The sequence below is a fragment of the Thunnus albacares genome, chromosome 12 (assembly GCF_914725855.1).
Source record: "Thunnus albacares chromosome 12, fThuAlb1.1, whole genome shotgun sequence".
Taxonomy (NCBI): domain Eukaryota; kingdom Metazoa; phylum Chordata; class Actinopteri; order Scombriformes; family Scombridae; genus Thunnus; species Thunnus albacares.
In genome coordinates, this window is record NC_058117.1 from 30,492,579 (window position 1) to 30,512,934 (window position 20,356).

Sequence of the window (20,356 nt, forward strand, 5' to 3'; positions counted from 1 at the left end):
TGTTGGTGTGAACAAAGTTCATTTTCTCACATATTCCACCTTAATTACAATAAATGACTCATTATATAACAAAACCCAAATTAATAATACCATTAATATTGTACATAATTACTTGTACTAATTTAATAGTTAAAATGGTAAAATTTGTTTTAATTTCTTGTTGCTGTTTGTTTTATTACCTGTTTGTTTTTATTAATAAAACAAACCAATTTTTAAATTGTGGTGTTTCGGAAACCTTTCATCTTCTTCTAAATTGAGGTTTTTGCCTGCAGAGTGTTTAAATTCACACTTTAAGAACATCTTTAACATTCACTTCCTCTCTGCAACGTTTAAAAAAATACATCCTACATTTGTTATCATCAATCAGAGCAGCAGAACACAAACCACACTGAGACAAACAAGTCATCTTGTCTACACTGAATCACTTTTCTATTTCTTTCTGTTGTATAAATCTAAATGAACTTAGTTTTCGTATAATCATATTATAGGGAAATGTACCAATCAATTTTGTCAGTATTTTGGTGTTTTAGAAAGAAATCAAAAAACACATCCATCATTTTGACAACATTCAGGCTTCAGTGCAGACTAATCAAGCCGCTGTGTGATCATTTTTATAGCAGCTCTTCAAAGCAGCTTTCTGCTGTTTCTTCATGTGTGTAAACAACAGTGTCTTCAGCGTAGAGTCGTACATCCACACTGAAACTATATTACAAGATGTTACCAACCTCTTGGCACACCACACCTACTTGCTTGTATTTAATAACTTTATGTTTATGTTTGCTTCTCTTTACTTTGTTGTTTCTGTTTAGCTGTAAACTTTTCTTTGTATCTTCCTGTATATTTGTTTTCAGCACTATGTGAAAGTTTACTGAGATCTATTGACGACAAGAGTCAAATTACTTGTAGGTATCAACAAACTTGGCCAATATAATGGATTCTGTGTCCGATGATTTACATTATTTGAAGCCAAACTGAGATCAATGAAAACATGGATGATTATAAAAGACAGAAACTGTGATGTTTCAGTTTATTGAGAATGTTGCTCTGAATGACTTTGATAAACCTGCCACCCTCTGCATAATGTATTAAAAAGAAAATACACAAGAAAGAAAAAATACTGTAAGCACTTAAATATCTACCAGGTAGCTAATGATTCAACTTCATTTTACACTATTACACAAGTCACGATTAAAAGTGGAATTAAACTAGAGCATCAAGATATTAATATTCTACAGAATGTATACTTAGTAACTGCAAAGATACTGTATATGTTTATATATGTATTTATGTTTTTAGGACAACTGTGTCTAAACTGTATTCAATGAGAAAATGTAAAACCAACCACAACACATCATTACTGACATTTCTGAACACTGAACAAGGTGATAAATGAGATGAATTGATGACATGTGATGGTGAGAAAAGGCGAGCAGAAAACAGTCAGTCAGCATGTGTGCAGTTGGTGGACGGTCCCTTGTTTCTGAAGATCATCAGCAGAGAGATTCCACAGCAGTACACCAGACTCTTCACTATCAGCACTGTGTACAGTACACAGAGCAGCTTCACCTTGTACTGAGACGGGACAGGTGGAGGAAGAGCAGAAACCTCTGAAACAGGAAAAAAACAAATGTCAGTGCTCTGCTCCTCTGCTCTCTCTGACAGCATCTCCAGATGAAGCTGAATCACTGCTGAACACAGTCACCAAGCCTTCATTACCTTGTTCTGTTTGGGCATCCACTGTTCCCCACTCGTGCCTGACGGAGCAGCGGTATTTATATGTGTAGAGAGCATCCCGATCAACCACCCTGATGGCGACGGTGCGTCCCGGCTCTCTGAGCTCCAGCTGCTCTCCCTCAGCAGGGGGCAGATTCTCCAGCGGGCCGTTCTTCTTCTGTCTTTTCCAGGAGAACTGGACCAAAGGAGGAGACATGGCTGAGGCCAGACACAGCAGGGAGCTCTTCCCCTCCAGGTGGGCTCTGGATGCTGCTGGGTACACGCTCACCACGGGCTTCACTACCTGCTCATCTGAAGTTTGACAGCAGCAACAAGCAGCACAGACACACATTCACACAGTCAACAGCAGCTTACAGCACTGCACTGCATTCAGTCTGATCCTGGAAACTACATGATCACCAAACTACTCATCAATACACCACAAACATCATCTACTGGACACTGTATCAATAATCATATCAAACTAAAGCATCATGGAAGCTCATCATATGTCATATATAAAGATTAAAACATCATTTAACACTTTATCAATATTTACCACAACATGAATTTCCAATATAATAAAATAGAATTTGTAAAATTGAAAATATATGATAGCATAACAGCCTCATATAAAATACATTTGCTAATGATTATAATGGTTTATATAAAATGTATTTACCACAATATACTTTAATCATTCATTTTAAAATAAGAGTTTTAGCTTTTACATAAAAGCAAATTACCACAATATGTTTGGATATGTCAAATATAATAAAATAAAATCAAAATAAAATATAATAAGGTAAAATTTGTCTCAGTAAAATATAAAATACAGTTTTTTTACTTGCTTAAAATATACCATATTTATATTACAATTCTAAATGATTATAGTGTTTATATGAAGTATATTTACCACCATATACTTTACTCTAATCAGACACACAATACATCAATACTTTTAACAACTTTTTAAAGAGTTTTAGCTTTTATATAAAACACAATTACCACAACATGTTCAGATATGTAAATAAAATATAATATAATAATATAAATATAATTAAATCACAACATGTAAATTATCTGATTCATTATATTTTCTACCAAACACTTTCTAAAATATTTTTGACATTATATATTTGATATCATGTTGATTTCATAAACCAATATGATTTATATTAAATATGGATTAAGATATACAATTATACATTTTATCCATAAATTATATTTAGTTTCATCACACATTTAAAATGAGTTTGTCTTCATGCATTAATTTATCTTCCACCAAAAGACATATTTATCATCATAAACACACAATTATCATGAGATACATTTTACCATTTACAAATATATACTGTATATTTAACACACAATATATTTATCACTATTTGCTTCTAAAATTACATTCAGGAACATTTATTAAATGATGTTTCACATCATATATCATCTTGTTTTTAATAAACAGGAGCTGCTGCTGAATCAGTGAGATTATTAAATACTGTTTATTTGTAACATTACTGATATCAGACTTTTTGGCTGTAAACCAACTTTGATGTGATGCATAAATAAAGAAGAACTTGTGGTGTGCAGTGAGATTTGAAGCTCTTTTCAGGAGTTATTGATTTGTTTTATGGAAGAATGGCTGCATCAAGAATTCTCTACTAAATATGAAAAAACTAACATGTAAAGCCTGAAGCAGCAGAAACTAAAACTAAAAACACATTTTCAACTTGTTCAATAAAACAACTGAAGGAAAATGAAAGTTTAGTCTTACCTGTTACATACAGTTTAGTTCCAGAGCCAAAGATGGGGTAGTACCAGCCGCTCACAGTGAATGAGACTGTGACAAAAACCTGTCTGCTGTTGAATGTGTCAGCTGAGGTGAACGAATCCAAATTATGAACCAGTATCATATTTCATCTCCATGATGTGTTTCTCTAATGTTCATATCAACATGACTGTCTCTTCTTTTATTTGATTTTAGCCACATTAGCAGTGTGACTATATGGATGCTAATGTCAGTCGGTTGGTCGGTCCACCACTTAAGTGCAGATCGATTGGATCTGATTGTGGATCAAAGGACGGATGGATTGTTCATTAAATGTTGTGCAGACGTTCACGGTTCTTTACTGTTTTGGTTCACTCTCAGCGCTCTCATAGCGTCGTTTTGGGCCGCAGCAGGCAGCTGTTTTCAGAGAAAAAGCTGTAAAAAGCCACTGTACACTACCTGCTCAGCACCAAACGGCAAACAGACACAGTCAGCTGTAGACTAGCTGCTGAACATAGTGGAGCATTTAGCAGCTAAAGAGCCAGATATTTCCCTCAGGACTAGGGTAAAGAGTAGAGTAAGAGAGTAAGAGTAGAGAGTAAAAACAGAGCTAAAAGAGAGTGAATATTGGACTTACATTCACCAGGTGGACAGAAACACGACTCCAAATGAATGATAATGTTGCTCCGTAACTGCTGGATGTGGAAACAAGCAAGTGTTTGCTAACAAGTTCAACATATCAACTTAAAAGCTGATGATGTGTCAGTGTTGGTCACTACTTGTTTCTGATGAAAACTAGTGGACAAAACATCAGTAAATGCAGGTGTAAAATCCTTCCCTACAACTTAACATTACAACTGTATGTTGTGTGGTTCACTCCAGATGTTTAGATAAGAATGATGGACTAAAATAAAATATGATTGTTGTTGATTACACTTTAAAAGTTGTAAAGTTCACATTTGAGGAGATTTGTTGAGTATTATGAACTAAACCAAGTTAGGATGACATTAGTACCTGTGCTGCCATGCAGGTACATTTTCATAGGAGCTGTAGTTTTTGTTTGCTTGTCAATCAATTGTTGTTTAACATTTTGAATCACATAAAGGATTAAATTTCTAATAGTAAATGCTGTAGTGGAGCCATTTGTCTTAGAATATGGACAGTAAACATCAGAACCTGTGGTTAAGGTTTAGTTAGGTTTAGGTAAAGATCATGGTTTGGGTTAAAATGACTTCCTCCTTAAGATGAGGGGAGCTGCGTCGTCATGGTTACAATAATAAACACGTGGTTAAAGTTAGGAAATGATGGTGGTCGTGTTAAAAGAAACAAACAGTGTCTGCTGTCGTTTCTCTTGTGAAGACAGTCTCAGCTGCTCACAGAGCAAAATCCATTTACATTTACCACATTTCTGTTGAGGGGAAATTGTCATAAATCCAAGAATTGTGTTGAATCTTTTACTAAAGTGAAATTATCTGTTGAAATCTGCTCAAAGATGTGACGTGAAGAATGCTGCCTGAAGGCTTTTATTGTGAAAGAGCCACAGGAAGTGTTTTCATTAACAGCAGATTATTATTGTGAAGGAGGAATGAACTTTATTCCAGCAGCAGGTCAAAGAAGACCATTTTTATCTTCATCTCAAACTTTCAACTCTGTCAAACATCTTTTTCTATTTATTATTTTCTCAATTTTTGTTATTAAATCAAATGTTAATAAAGTATCACTTTTGATCTCTCCATTATTTGTCTGTTTTATCTGTGTTATATTGTTGTTTTTTTGTTTGTTTGTCTTCATCTTGTTGTATCATTGTGCTTCTGTGTTGCTCCTTTGTTCTCACTGTGTGGAACAACAGGAAACCTGCTGAAATAGCTGATAAATAATATCAATGAAATATAATGTTTAAATCAAAATCCTGACACCAACAGACAAACATTTAGTCCTCAGCTCAGTTTGTTTGTGACTCTGGCTGAGATGGAGGTGAAATATGTGAACCTGGGCTGTGGTTTACTGCTCTCTTCCTGTCACAAACACTGTTTGACATCTGTTCATCTGGAGGTTTTTGTACAGGCTGCAGGGATCATTTCTCACTGTGGGAAACACGAGCAGTAGTAGGTGGCTGAATGTGAGAGTTGAACTTTCTGGATCTGCAACTCACAGCCGTTCTGTGCTTTTACAACTGAGAAATCATCTTTCTGAGGATGATTGTAATCATTATCTTTGTCACCAGTCCTCATGTCAATATCAAGAATCACTGTGAATGTTTCTGTGTCTTTCTTCTGTAACCAGTATACAAATGGTTGTTCACTGTAACACTGGTCAGTTCCTCCACAGCTGAAGGAGACTTTTTCACCAGCCCTCCTGGTCAATGTTAAATCTTTCTGAATCAGCTCTGCTGCCATGGCAACCAGCGCTGTAGAAAAACAGACACACAGATGAAGGTGAGTGTGACAGTGTTTGTTAAAGGTTGAGTTTGTTGGCTCCTGATTGGCTGGAAACACTCACCTGAACACAGACAGCACAGAGCAGCAGCTGGGAGGAAAAGCATTTTGTGCAGTGGTGTTTCCTCTGGTGAACCTGGGGAGAAGTGGCGCTCTGATGCAGCTGAGGCCAAACAAGGACGAGCTGTGAGATCAGACGAAGGCCACGTGGTTTCTAATAGCTCCTCAAACCTCCCATCAGCCCCTGCGGCGGACAGATAAGGCTGCTGTCTGACAGTAGACCTTTTCATAGTAGACATTTTGATTTGTCTTTTAAAAGCAGATTGTTACTAATAACTTTAAAATCCCCCTCAACTTAAAAATATGTTTTTCTTATTTTTCCTTCAGTTGGATGTTTGAGTTTGTTCTGAAAGTTTCTCTGTATCACCTTAAATCTCAGTTTAACACTTTTACCCATGAGCAGGACTTATGACATCACACCTAGTTTTAAGTCAATCATTGTCTAGTATGCAACTTACACAAGTGTGATGTTGAAACTTGAAGCCTCCAGTTTACAAACACTGAAAATGACTTTATAGTGAAGGAGGAGACACACACAGAGAGCCCCCACAGAGTCCTGATTTCAACATCATGGAGTCAGTCTGGGATTAACATGAAGACACAGAAGCAGCTGAGACGTCTGAATAACTATGTGCAGGTGAACTGAGGAGAACTGCTGCTGTTTTAAAGGCAAAGCTGCACACAGCAAATATTGATTTGCTTTAGCTTTCTGCTGTTTACTCAACTTTGTATTAAGTTAATTGATAAATAAAAACTATTCATGGCATTAAAAGATCCTCACTTTACACTAGTACCTAAAACCTAGATATACAGTACTGTATATCTACTTATCTTTTGCAGGGAAAAGGGAGCTAAAACAGACAACTATTAAGACTCACAGGCAATTTAGAGTTAGTTTATTTTTAGTGAACTTTGGACTGTGTGGGGAAAAGGAACATTGCAGGGAGATTATGCAAACTCTACACAGAAAAACCTCGATCGGCCAGCAGGTCTGACGCCAGAAGCTTCTTTCTGTGAGGTGACAGTGCTAACCACTGCACAAAACCATAACATCTGCATTTTGAATCCAGCTATCATGCCCCTCTCTCTGCCCTGTTTCCTGTCTCTCTGCACTTTCAACTGTCAAATAAAGGAAAGAAATGCCCAAAAAAGAAGGTGTAAAAAGCATAAAAAGGTGTATTATTTATTTATTTATTGTCATTTTTTGTACAAAGTGAAACTTTTTGGTGCAGATTTTTTTATATATATTTTTAGTTTTTTTTTATTTACAGTTTGAATCTTGTGTACATTTTGTTTTTGTTGCAATCTGAATCTTTGAACTGAAGTTCATTTTAACTTTGTTTGACACAAAACAGCTTTTGTAAATTTATAATAGTAATAGTATTTTAAATGTATTATTTAATGAACTATTTTGGAGTTGCTTTTATCAAAATCAAAATAAGAACCAGGTTTAATGCCAAGCAGGTTTGTACATACAAGGAATTTACCTCAGTGTTGTGGTGCCTAACAGTCAAAAATATACACAGAATTAAGTAATCCTGAATAACATAAAAAAGAAAGAAATTTACAGTATAAAATATGTCAAATATATTCTAAGTAAGAAGAGCTGCTACAGGTTTAAATTTTACATTGAAGAGAATGTAATGAAATGTACAAAATATTGACCAGAATGTGCAAATGTTCAGTGTAAACAGTATATGCAGTGTGTAATTAATAATACTAAAACTAATACTACTGCTAATAATAATAATACAAGTTGTCTTTATATTTTGAATTAGTTGAACTAATCTGATCTAACACGGCACGTTACATTAACACAAAGAGCAGCGTATTTGCTTAATTAGATCTTTCTGAAAAGTTTTTCTCAAATCTGCTTTTAATGGAATAATACATGAAACCAAACCAGACAGAAGCCAGACTGTTCCTTTAAGAAGCTTCATAATCAGCTGGGATACATTTAATGTTATTCTAAGAAATGTTTGTTCTGCTGCCAAGCTTTTCTATCATCTAAACAGTTCCCATGTTTACTCTGGACTGACTCTAACTTTAACTAACTCTGAACAGTTTGATCTTTCCCAATGAAAGGCCCTTAAAGTCCTGATAATATCTTAATATCTTGTCATAGAAGAGTGACAAGAAGTTGCAAACTTATCACCAAACAACAATGTCTATTTACAGTCTTAAATAGGCGTAATAACAATAAATGAAGCGTACATTATGGCTGTGTGATGGATTTAACTGAGACAGGAAATGAACTGTGTTGTGGCCGAGTAGTTACTGTACCTCATGGTGAGTTCTGAAATTAAAGATGAAAGAGAAAGACCGCCACCCTGTGGTCATTCAGAGGAAACACAAAGGGATCCAGACCATGCCATCCATGGTCACCATGGCAACATGATGCTTTTCCTCTAATTCTGCCGTCAAAACAGCAGTGACATCTAGTGGATAAAACAACATAATACTGATCTAGAAAAGAAGGATGAAGCGGTGTAAAAGCCCTTTGAAATGATTTAAGACACTTTATTCTTAATTAAATTGGTGGTAGCTCAGTTTTTTTTCCTCAGATATTATATACTAGTATAAAAATTCTAAAACAATCAATAAGAACGCAAAGTTCTTGTAAAGTTATGCACTATATAGCCTTTTTTTTTCCTTTTTAATATTACATATTTATTTATTTTTGCATATCTGACTTAAAGAACAGGTTCATAATTTTTTAATTGTGTCTTAAAACATCAGTCAGGTGTCCATATGAACAGTAAAAGAGGTTTTCCTCGCTGTAATCATTCCTCCTGTTCATACTGGATATTAAAAGATCCTTCAAATGTGTTTTCAATGTAAGTGATGGAGGCCAAAATCCACAGTGTGTCCACACAGTCATTTAAAAGTTGATGTGAAGCTTATATGAGTCTTCAGTAGTCTGAGTTAGTCATATCAAGTGGATATCTGACACATTTACAGTCTTTTTAGCATCAAATTCCCTCTTTGTGTTTCCTCGGACAGTGTTTCCCTGTTGAGCTGTAGGTGGAAGTATAGTAACAAAAAGAGGAACTTTGGCACTAAAAAGACTGTAACGTTGAAAGATATCTACTTGATTTGTCTCATTTGGATGCTGAAGCTTCATATTAGCTTCAGATAAACTTTTAAATACATTTTTGCACAGAAGGAGGACTGTGGATTTTGTCCTCCATCACTTCCATTGTAAGTGCATTATGAAGGGATCGTCTAATGGTCAGTATGAACAGGAGGAATGATTACAGCAAGAAAAACATGTTTCACTGCTCAAAACATGGAGTCAAAGGGGATTTAAGGTGGCGTTTGGTACGCTGAAAAAACCCTTATATGTGAAAGTGAAAATAGATCTCTACAAAGTGATCTAAATGTATTTCAAATATAAAATACATCATCAGCCTTACTAGTAAAATATAAATCTGAAAAGTAATTAGTACCTATAGCTGTGAAATAAATGTAGTGGAGTAGAAAGTAAAATATCTCCCTCTGAAATGTAGTGGAGTGGACGTATAAAAAAACATAAAATGGAAATACTCATGTAAAGTACCTCACAATTGCACTTTATTACATTCCTCCCCAGCTGTAAAGTGCACCTTTGCTAAAAACTCGGGTTATTAGGACTCATATAAAACTGTTGACAGCGAATCAACACTTCCTTTCCTGCAGCAAACGGGCCGTGTGGGTTTCTGCTCAGCAGCCTCCACACTGTTCACTGTGGTTTTTCATTTTATTAACACAATGACGGTTACAACCATCGACTCTGGTTAAAGTATCGTTCCAGGAACTTCAGTATGAATTCAGCGCTCGCTGTCTCAGTTTTAATCTGTGTTATTAATGTGTGAGAGAAGCAGCTGAAATCCTAAACTCAGAGCTGAGAAACTGACATCATTAAATAAAGGGAGACATTCAAACTCCTGCAGTCTGCTCAGGTCCCACAGTCTGTACTGAGTTCACAAATACATTACTCAATTCACTTTAAACAAATAGATAAAAATAAAGTAGTTGAATAGTAATAGTCCTAATAGATAATACTAATAATACTTTTTGTAATAATTTTTATACTAAAAACCCAACTTAAATCAAATTTTTTTATATTTTTATTGAATACCAAACACAAACAAGCATATGTGATATGTATTTACAAAACAACATAAACATCAGATGTATGTAAGAAAAAAAAAACCTCTCCTGTTCATTTTTAATGAAGAGAGCAAAGAAATCTTTCTCATTTGGCAAAAATACAAGTGCACATATACACATATACATATGTTGGTGTGAACAAAGTTCATTTTCTCACATATTCCACCTTAATTACAATAAATGACTCATTAAATAACAAAACCCAAATTAATAATACTATTAATATTGTACGTAATTACTTGTACTAATTTAATAATTAATATAGATTATTTAATAATATAGATTTTATAATTAATATTTGTTTTACTTTCTTGTTGCTGTTTGTTTTATTACCAGTGTCTCTTATGAAATTGTTTTTGTTAATAAAACAAACACATTTTTAAATTGTGGTGTTTCTGAAATCTTTCATCTTCTTCTAAATTGAGGATTTTGCCTGCAGAGTGTTTAAATTCACACTGGAAGAACATTTTTAACATTCACTTCCTCTCTGCAACGTTTAAAAAAATACATCCTACATTTGTTATCATCAATCAGAGCAGCAGAACACAAACCACACTGAGACAAACAAGTCATCTTTTCTACACTGAATCACTTTTCTATTTCTTTCTGTTGTATAAATCTAAATGAACTTAGTTTTCTTATAATCATATTATATGGAAATGTACCAATCAATTTTGTCTTGATAAAACTGCAAGAGCTAATCAGTATTTTGGTGATTTAGAAAGAAATCAAAAAACACACCCATCATTTTGACAACATTCAGGCTTCAGTGCAGACTAATCAAGCCACTGTGTGATCATTTTTATAGCAGCTCTTCAAAGCAGCTCTCTGCTGTTTGTTCATGTGTGTAAACAACAGTTTCATCAGCGTAGAGTCGTACATCCACACTGAAACTATATTACAAGATGATACCAACCTCTTGGCACACCACGCCTACTTGCTTGTATTTAATAACTTTATGTTTATGTTTGCTTCTCTTTACTTTCTTGTTTCTGTTTAGCTGTAAACTTTTCTTTGTATCTTCCTGTATATTTGTTTTCAGCACTATGTGAAAGTTTACTGAGATCTACTGACGACAAGAGTCAAATTACTTGTAGGTATCAACAAACTTGGCCAATATAGTGGATTCTGTGTCCGATGATTTACATTATTTGAAGCCAAACTGAGATCAATGAAAACATGGACGATTATAAAAGACAGAAACTGTGATGTTTCAGTTTATTGAGAATGTTACTCTGAATGACTTTGACAAACCTGCCACCCTCTGCATAAAGTATTAAAAAGAAAATACACAATAAAGAAAAAATACTGTAAGCACTTAAATATCTACCAAGTAGCTAATGATTCAACTTCATTTTACACTATTATACAAGTCACGATTAAAAGTGGAATTAAACTAGAGCATCAAGATATTAATATTCTACAGAATGTATACTTAGTAACTGCAAAGATACTGTATATGTTTATATATGTATTTATGTTTTCAGGACAACTGTATCTTAACTGTTTTTAATGAGAAAATGTAAAACCAACCACAACACATCATTACTGACATTTCTGAACACTGATCAAAGTGATAAATGAGATGAATTGATGACATGTGATGGTGAGAAAAGGCGAGCAGAAAACAGTCAGTCAGCATGTGTGCAGTTGGTGGACGGTCCCTTGTTTCTGAGGATCATCAGCAGAGAGAGTCCACAGCAGTACACCAGACTCTTCACTATCAGCACTGTGTACAGCACACAGAGCAGCTTCACCTGGTACTGAGATGGGACAGGTGGAGGAAGAGCAGAAACCTCTGAAACAGAAACAAAACAAATGTCAGTGCTCTGCTCCTCTGCTCTCTCTGACAGCGTCTCCAGATGAAGCTGAATCACTGCTGAACACAGTCACCAAGCCTTCATTACCTTGTTCTGTTTGGGCCTCCACTTTTCCCCCCTCATGCCTGACGGAGCAGCGGTATTTATATGTGTAGAGAGCATCCCGATCAACCACCCTGATGGCGACGGTGCGTCCCGGCTCTCTGAGCTCCAGCTGCTCTCCCTCAGCAGGGGGCAGATCCTCCAGCGGGCCGTTCTTCTTCTGTCTTTTCCAGGAGAACTGGACCAGAGGAGGAGACATGGCTGAGGCCAGACACAGCAGGGAGCTCTTCCCCTCCAGGTGGGCTCTGGATGCTGCTGGGTACACGCTCACCACGGGCTTCACTACCTGCTCATCTGAAGTTTGACAGCAGCAACAAGCAGCACAGACACACATTCACACAGTCAACAGCAGCTTACAGCACTGCACTGCATTCAGTCTGATCCTGGAAACTACATGATCACTAAACTACTCATCAATACACCACAAACATCATCTACTGGACACTGTATCAATAATCATATCAAACTAAAGCATCATGGAAGCTCATCATATGTCATATATAAAGATTAAAACATCATTTAACACTTTATCAATATTTACCACAACATTGAATTCTAATATAATAAAACAGAATTTGTAAAATTGAAAATATATGATGGCATAACAGCCGCATATAAAATACATTTGCTAATGATTATAATGGTTTATATAAAATGTATTTACCACAATATACTTTAATCATTCATTTTAAAATAAGAGTTTTAGCTTTTACATAAAAGCAAATTACCACAATATGTTTGGATATGTCAAATATAATAAAATAAAATCAAAATAAAATATAATAAGGTAAAATTTGTCTCAGTAAAACATAAAGTACAGTTTTATTACTTGCTTAAAATATACAATATTTATATTACAATTCTAAATGATTATAGTGTTTATATGAAGTATATTTACCAGCATATACTTTACTCTAATCAGACACACAATACATCAATACTTTTAACAACTTTTTAAAGAGTTTTAGCTTTTATATAAAACACAATTACCACAACATGTTCAGATATGTAAATAAAATATAATATAATAATATAAACATAATTAAATTACAACATGTAAATTATCTGATTCATTATATTTTCTACCAAACACTTTCTAAAATATTTTTAACAATATATATTTGATATCATGTTGATTTCATATACCAATTTTATTTATATTAAATATGGATTAAGATATACAATTATACATTTTATCTATAAATTATATTTAGCTTCATCACACATTTAAAATGAGTTTGCCTTCATGCATTAATTTATCTTCCACTAAAAGACATGTTTATCATCATAAACACACAATTATCATGAGATACATTTTACCATTTACAAATATATACTGTATATTTAACACACAATATATTTATCACTATTTGCTTCTAAAATGACATTTAGGAACATTTATTAAATGATGTTTCACATCATATATCATCTTGTTTTTAATAAACAGGAGCTGCTGCTGAATCAGTGAGATTATTAAATACTGTTTATTTGTAACATTACTGATATCAGACTTTTTGGCTGTAAACCAACTTTGATGTGATGCATAAGAGAAGAACTTGTGGTGTGCAGTGAGATTTGAAGCTCTTTTCAGGAGTTATTGATTTGTTTTATGGAAGAATGGCTGCATCAAGAATTCTCTACTAAATATGAAAAAACTAACATGTAAAGCCTGAAGCAGCAGAAACTAAAACTAAAAACACATTTTCAACTTGTTCAATAAAACAACTGAAGGAAAATGAAAGTTTAGTCTTACCTGTTACATACAGTTTAGTTCCAGAGCCAAAGATGAAGTAGCCATATCCTCCCACAGTAAATGAGACTGTGACAAAAACCTGTCTGCTGTTGAATGTGTCAGCTGAGGTGAACGAATACAAATTATGAACCAGTATCATATTTCATCTCCATGATGTGTTTCTCTAATGTTCATATCAACATGACTGTCTCTTCTTTTATTTGATTTTAGCCACATTAGCAGTGTGACTATATGGATGCTAATGTCAGTCGGTTGGTCGGTCCACCACTTAAGTGCAGATCCATTGGATCTGATTGTGGATCAAAGGACGGATGGATTGTTCATGAAATGTTGTGCAGACGTTCACGGTCCCCAGAGGATTCAATTATTTATTTGACTTGATTGATTCTAACTTTGAATCTAGCGCCACCAGCAGGTTGACATGTTTGGTCCAGACTGAAATATCTTTTCATCTATTGGATGGATTGTCATGTAATTTAGTAGAAATATTCATGTTCCCCTCAGGATGAATTATAATAACTTTGATCCTCTGACTTTTCCTCTAGCGCCACCATCAGGTCAATATTTAAACTCAACTAAGAACTCATTTAAAATCAAACTGACATTTGCAATGATGCAAATTACTTGAAGCTGTTATAATCAATATTTTTGTAATAACCATGATGTGTCAGTGTGTAATGTGTTGGTCGTGGCTCATAGTGATGAACCAACAGAGAATTATCAGTGACTCTGCAGCTCCTCTCGGCTTTACGGAGCTTTATAGTGAGTTTCAGCTCATTGTTTATCTGTCCGGCTGCAACTTTACTGTTTTGGTTCACTCTCAGCGCTCTTATAGCATTGTTTTGGGCCCCTGCAGGCAGCTGTTTTCAGAGAAAAAGCTGTAAAAAGCCACTGTACACTACCTGCTCAGCACCAAACGGCAAACAGACACAGTTAGCTGTAGACTAGCTGGTGAACATAGTGGAGCATTTAGCAGCTAAAGAGCCAGATATTTCCCTCAGGAGTTGGTAGAGAGTAAAAACAGAGCTAAAAGAGAGTGAATATTGGACTTACATTCACCAGGTGGACAGAAACACGACTCCAAATGAATGATAATGTTGCTCCGTAACTGCTGGATGTGGAAATAAGCAAGTGTTTGCTAACAAGTTCAACATATCAACTTAAAAGCTGATGATGTGTCAGTGTTGGTCACTACTTGTTTCTGATGAAAACTAGTGGACAAAACATCAGTAAATGCAGGTGTAAAATCCTTCCCTACAACTTAACATTACAACAGTATGTTGTGTGGTTCACTCCAGATGTTTAGATAAGAATGATGGACTAAAATAAAATATTCCTGTTGATTACAGTTCAAAAGTTGTAAAGTTGACATTTGAGGAGATTTGTTGAGTATTATGAACTAAACCAAGTTAGGATGACATTAGTACCTGTGCTGCCATGCAGGTACATTTTCATAGGAGCCGTAGTTTTTGTTTGCTTGTCAATCAATTGTTGTTTAACATTTTGAATCACATAAAGGATTAAATTTCTAATAGTAAATGCTGCAGTGGAGCCATTTGTCTTAGAATATGGACAGTAAACATCAGAATCTGTAGTTAAGGTTTAGTTAGGTTTAGGTAAAGATCATGGTTTGGGTTAAAATGACTTCCTTGTTAATATGAGGGGAGCTGCGTCGTCATGGTTACAATAATAAACACGTGGTTAAAGTTAGGAAATGATGGTGATCGTGTTAAAAGAAACAAACAGTGTCTGCTGTCGTTTCTCTTGTGAAGACAGTCTCAGCTGCTCACAGAGCAAAATCCATTTACATTTACCACATTTCTGTTGAGGGGAAATTGTCATAAATCCAAGAATTGTGTTGAATCTTTTACTAAAGTGAAATTATCTGTTGAAATCTGCTCAAAGATGTGATGTGAGAAATCCTGCTGAAGGCTTTTATTGTGAAAGAGACACAGGAAGTGTTTTCTTTAACAGATTATTATTGTGAAGGAGGAATGAACTTTATTCCAGCAGCAGGTCAAAGAAGACCATTTTTATCTTCATCTCAAACTTTCAACTCTGTCAAACATCTTTTTCTATTTATTATTTTCTCAATTTTATTTATTAAATCAAATGTTAATAAAGTTTCACTTTTGATCTCTCCATTAGTTGTCTCTTTTATCTGTGTTATATTGTTGTTTATTTGTTTGTCTTCATCTTGTTGTATCATTGTGCTTCTGTGTTGCTCCTTTGTTCTCACTGTGTGGAACAACAGGAAACCTGCTGAAATAGCTGATAAATAATATCAATGAAATATAATGTTTAAATCAAAATCCTGACACCAACAGACAAACATTTAGTCCTCAGCTCAGTTTGTTAGTGACTCTGGCTGAGATGGAGGTGAAATATGTGAACCTGGGCTGTGGTTTACTGCTCTCTTCCTGTCACAAACACTGTTTGACATCTGTTCATCTGGAGGTTTTTGTTCAGGCTGCAGGGATCATTTCTCACTGTGGGTATCATACTTCCTACAGGCGCAGTAGTAGGTGGCTGAATGTGAGAGTTTAACTGTCTGGATCAACAACTCCCAGCCGTTCCCTTTATTTACAGCTGAGAAATCATCTTTTTGAGAATGATTGTACCTTCTATCTATGTTACCATTCGTCGTGTCAATATCAAGAATCAGTATGAATGTTTCTGTGTCTTTCTTCTGTAACCAGAATAGAAATGGGCGTTCACTGTCACACTGGTCAGTTCCTCCACAGCTGAAGGAGACTGTTTCACCAGCTCTCCTGGTCAATGTTAAATCTTTCTGAATCAGCTCTGCTGCCATGGCAACCAGCGCTGTAGAAAAACAGACACACAGATGAAGGTGAGTGTGACAGTGTTTGTTAAAGGTTGAGTTTGTTGGCTCCTGATTGGCTGGAAACACTCACCTGAACACAGACAGCACAGAGCAGCAGCTGGGAGGAAAAGCATTTTGTGCAGTGGTGTTTCCTCTGGTGAACCTGGGGAGAAGTGGCGCTCTGATGCAGCTGAGGCCAAACAAGGACGAGCTGTGAGATCAGACGAGGGCCACGTGGTTTCTAACAGCTCCTCAAACCTCCCATCAGCCCCTGCGGCGGACAGATAAGGCTGCTGTCTGACAGTAGACCTTTTCATAGTAGACATTTTGATTTATATTTGAAAAGCAGATTGTTACTAATAACCTTAAAGTCCCCCTCAACTTAAAAAATATGTTTTCCCTCTTTTTCCTTCAGTTGGATGTTTGAGTTTGTTCTGAAAGTTTCTCTGTATCACCTTAAATCTCAGTTTAACACTTTCACCTACGAGCAGGATTTATGACATCACAACTAGATTGGAGTCAATCATGATCCAATATGCAACTTACACAAGTGTGATGTGGAAACTTGAAGCCTCCAGTTTACAAACACTGTAAATGACTTTATAGTGAAGGAGGAGACACACACAGAGAGCCCCCACAGAGTCCTGATTTCAACATCATGGAGTCAGTCTGGGATTAACATGAAGACACAGAAGCAGCTGAGACGCCTGAAAAACTGTGTGCAGGTGAACTGAGGAGAACTGCTGCTGTTTTAAAGGCAAAACTGCACACAGCAAATATTGATTTGCTTTAGCTTTCTGCTGTTGACTCAACTTTGTATCAAGTTAATTGATAAATAAAAACTATTCATGGCATTAAAAGATCCTCACTTTACACTAGTACCTAAAATCTAAATATACAGTACTGTATATCTACTTATCTTTTGTAGATGGAAAAGGGAGCTAAAACAGACAACTATTACGACTCACAGGCAATTTAGAGTTAGTTTATTTTTAGTGAACTTTGGACTGTGTGGGGAAAAGGAACATTGGAGGGACATTATGCAAACTCCACACAGAAAAACCTCGATCGGCCAGCAGGTCTGACGACAGAAGCTTCTTTCTGTGAGGTGACAGTGCTAACCACTGCACAAAACCATAACATCTGCATTTTGATTCCAGCTATCATGTCCCTCTCTCTGCCCTGTTTCCTGTCTCTCTGCACTTTCAACTGTCAAATAAAGGAAAGAAATGCCCAAAAAAGAAGGTGTAAAAAGAATAAAAAGGTCTATTATTTATTTATTTATTGTCATTTTTTGTACAAGGTGAAACTTTTTGGAGCAGTTTTTTTAATATACATTTTTAGTTTTTTTATTTACAATTTGAATCTTGTGTACATTTTGTTTTTGTTGCAATCTGAATCTTTGAACTGAAGTTCATTTTAACTTTGTTTGACACAAAACAGCTTTTTGTAAATTTATAATAGTAATAGTATTTTAAATGTATTATTTAATTAACTATTTTGGAGTTGCTTTTATCAAAATCAAAATAAGAACCAGGTTTAATGCCAAGCAGGTTTGTACATGCAAGGAATATACTTCAGTGTTGTGGTGCCTAACAGTCAAAAATATACACAGAATTAAGTAATCCTGAATAACATAAAAAAGAAAGAAATTTACAGTATAAAATATGTCAAATATATTCTAAGTAAGAAGAGCTGCTACAGGTTTAAATTTTACATTGAAGAGAATGAAATGAAATGTACAAAATATTGACCAGAGTGTGCAAATGTTCAGTGTAAACAGTATATGCAGTATGTAATTAATAATACTAAAACTAATACTACTGCTAATAATAATAATACAAGTTGTCTTTATATTTTGAATTAGTTGAACTAATTTGATCTAACATGGCACGTTACATTAACACAAAGAGCAGCGTATTTGCTTAATTAGATCTTTCTGAAAATTTATTCTCAAATCTACTTTTAATGGAAGAATACATGAAACCAAACCAGACAAAAGCCAGACTGTTCCTTTAAGAAGCTTCATAATCAGCTGGGATACATTTAATGTTATTCTAAAAAAATGTTTGTTCTGCTGCCAAGCTTTTAAATCATCTAAACAGTTCCCATATTTACTCTGAACTGACTCTAACTTAAACTAACTCTGAACAGTTTGATCTTTCCCAATGAAAGGCCCTTAAAGTCCTGATAATATCTTAATATCTTGTCATAGAAGATTGACAAGAAGTTGCAAACTTATCACCAAACAACAACAACGTCTATTTACAGTCTTAAATAGGCATAACAACAATAAATAAAGCGTACATTATGGCTGTGTGATGGATTTAACTGGGACAGGAACTAAACTGTGTTGTGTCCAAGTAGTTACTGTACCTCATGGTGAGTTCTGAAATTAAAATCAAAGAGAAAGACCGCCACCATGTGGTCATTCAGAGGAAACACAAAGGGATCCAGACCATGCCATCCATGGTCACTGTGGCAACATGATGCTTTTCCTCTAATTCTGCTGTCAAATCATGAGTGACATCTAGTGGATAAAACAACATAATACTGATCTTGAAAGAAAGAATGAAGCACTGTAAAAGCCCTTTGAAATGATTTAAGACACATTATTCTTAATTAAATTGGTGGTAGCTCAGGTTTTTTTTCTCTGATATTATATACTACTATAAAAATTCTAAAACAATCAATAAGAATGCAAAGTTCTTGTAAAGTTATGCATTGTATTGCCCAGTTTTTTTTTCATTTTAATATTACATAATTATTTATTTTTGCATATCTGACTTAAAGAACAGCTTCATAATTTTTTAATTGTGTCTTAAAACAACAGTTAGGTGTCCATATGAACAGTAAAAGAGGTTTTCCTCACTGTAATCATTCCTCCTGTTCATACTGGATATTAAAAGATCCTTCAAATGTGTTTTCAATGTAAGTGATGGAGGCCAAAATCCACAGTGTGTCCACACAGTCATTTAAAAGTTGATGTGAAGCTTATATGAGGCTTCAGTAGTCTGAGTTAGTCATATCAAGTGGATATCTGAAACATCTACAGTCTTCAAATGTTTGTTTCCTCGGACAGTTTTTCCCTGTTGAGCTGCAGTGGAAGTTTAGTGACAAAAAGAGGGACTTTGGCACTAAAAAGACGGTGTAACCAGGTGGTAAAATAATAATATTCACGGAAATAACATCCATGCTGAAGAACTTCTCCATTGTTGCTCTCTTGTTGGGGATGCTTACGTTGGACAGCAGGGTGTGAGTTTATCGTTTAGTGCAGCGCTATGCCTGCTGAGTGGACAGGGAATGCTGGGAAAAATACAGGAAGTACAACATAATGTGCTACTTTCTGCTGAGAATAGCCACTGGTTCCAACTGTGAGATTATTTCTCAAGTATCTTATCTTGTTTTGAGGTTGTTATGCATGATTCTGTAAAATAGTGATTTAATGATGTTGGATGCACTTATATAAAAGCCACATGTTGTGCGATTGTTTTGGTAGGATTGCAGATGTTGGTGGATGGAAAGCCACACGTGCGGAGCACAGCTTGCTATCCGTGAATTTGGTATAAAACAGTTTATTTTTGTTTTACTGTTTTGTATTTGTTCATCAAATGTATAAAGCAAAATGAACGTTGCTTTTTTGTGAACTGCAAAGGCTGCTAAATTTGATGCATTAGCGCTGATATGTTACATGGCAGTGCGGTGAATGTTTTTGTGCTCCTCTGTTTA

The 20,356-nt window shown here is 35.2% G+C and overlaps 2 protein-coding genes across 2 annotated transcripts; both read right to left on the reverse strand.

Annotated features, from left to right (window-relative positions):
- Window positions 1-996: 996 nt before the first annotated feature.
- On the reverse strand, window positions 997-6,139 carry LOC122993500 (immunoglobulin lambda-1 light chain-like). Its single transcript, XM_044367710.1, has 5 exons — window positions 5,981-6,139; window positions 5,567-5,888; window positions 3,488-3,537; window positions 1,717-2,025; window positions 997-1,607 (listed from the first exon to the last, which is right to left on the reverse strand). Exons 1-5 carry the CDS (start codon window positions 6,021-6,023, stop codon window positions 1,441-1,443), a joined length of 891 nt encoding a protein of 296 aa, XP_044223645.1. The 5' UTR covers window positions 6,024-6,139; the 3' UTR covers window positions 997-1,440.
- Window positions 6,140-11,759: 5,620 nt separating this feature from the next.
- LOC122994462 (immunoglobulin lambda-1 light chain-like) lies at window positions 11,760-17,195 on the reverse strand. Its single transcript, XM_044369163.1, has 6 exons — window positions 17,174-17,195; window positions 16,719-16,898; window positions 16,308-16,626; window positions 13,804-13,886; window positions 12,036-12,344; window positions 11,760-11,926 (listed from the first exon to the last, which is right to left on the reverse strand). The coding sequence occupies exons 2-6, from the start codon at window positions 16,759-16,761 to the stop codon at window positions 11,760-11,762; spliced, it is 921 nt and encodes a 306-aa protein (XP_044225098.1). The 5' UTR covers window positions 16,762-16,898; window positions 17,174-17,195.
- Window positions 17,196-20,356: the final 3,161 nt, after the last annotated feature.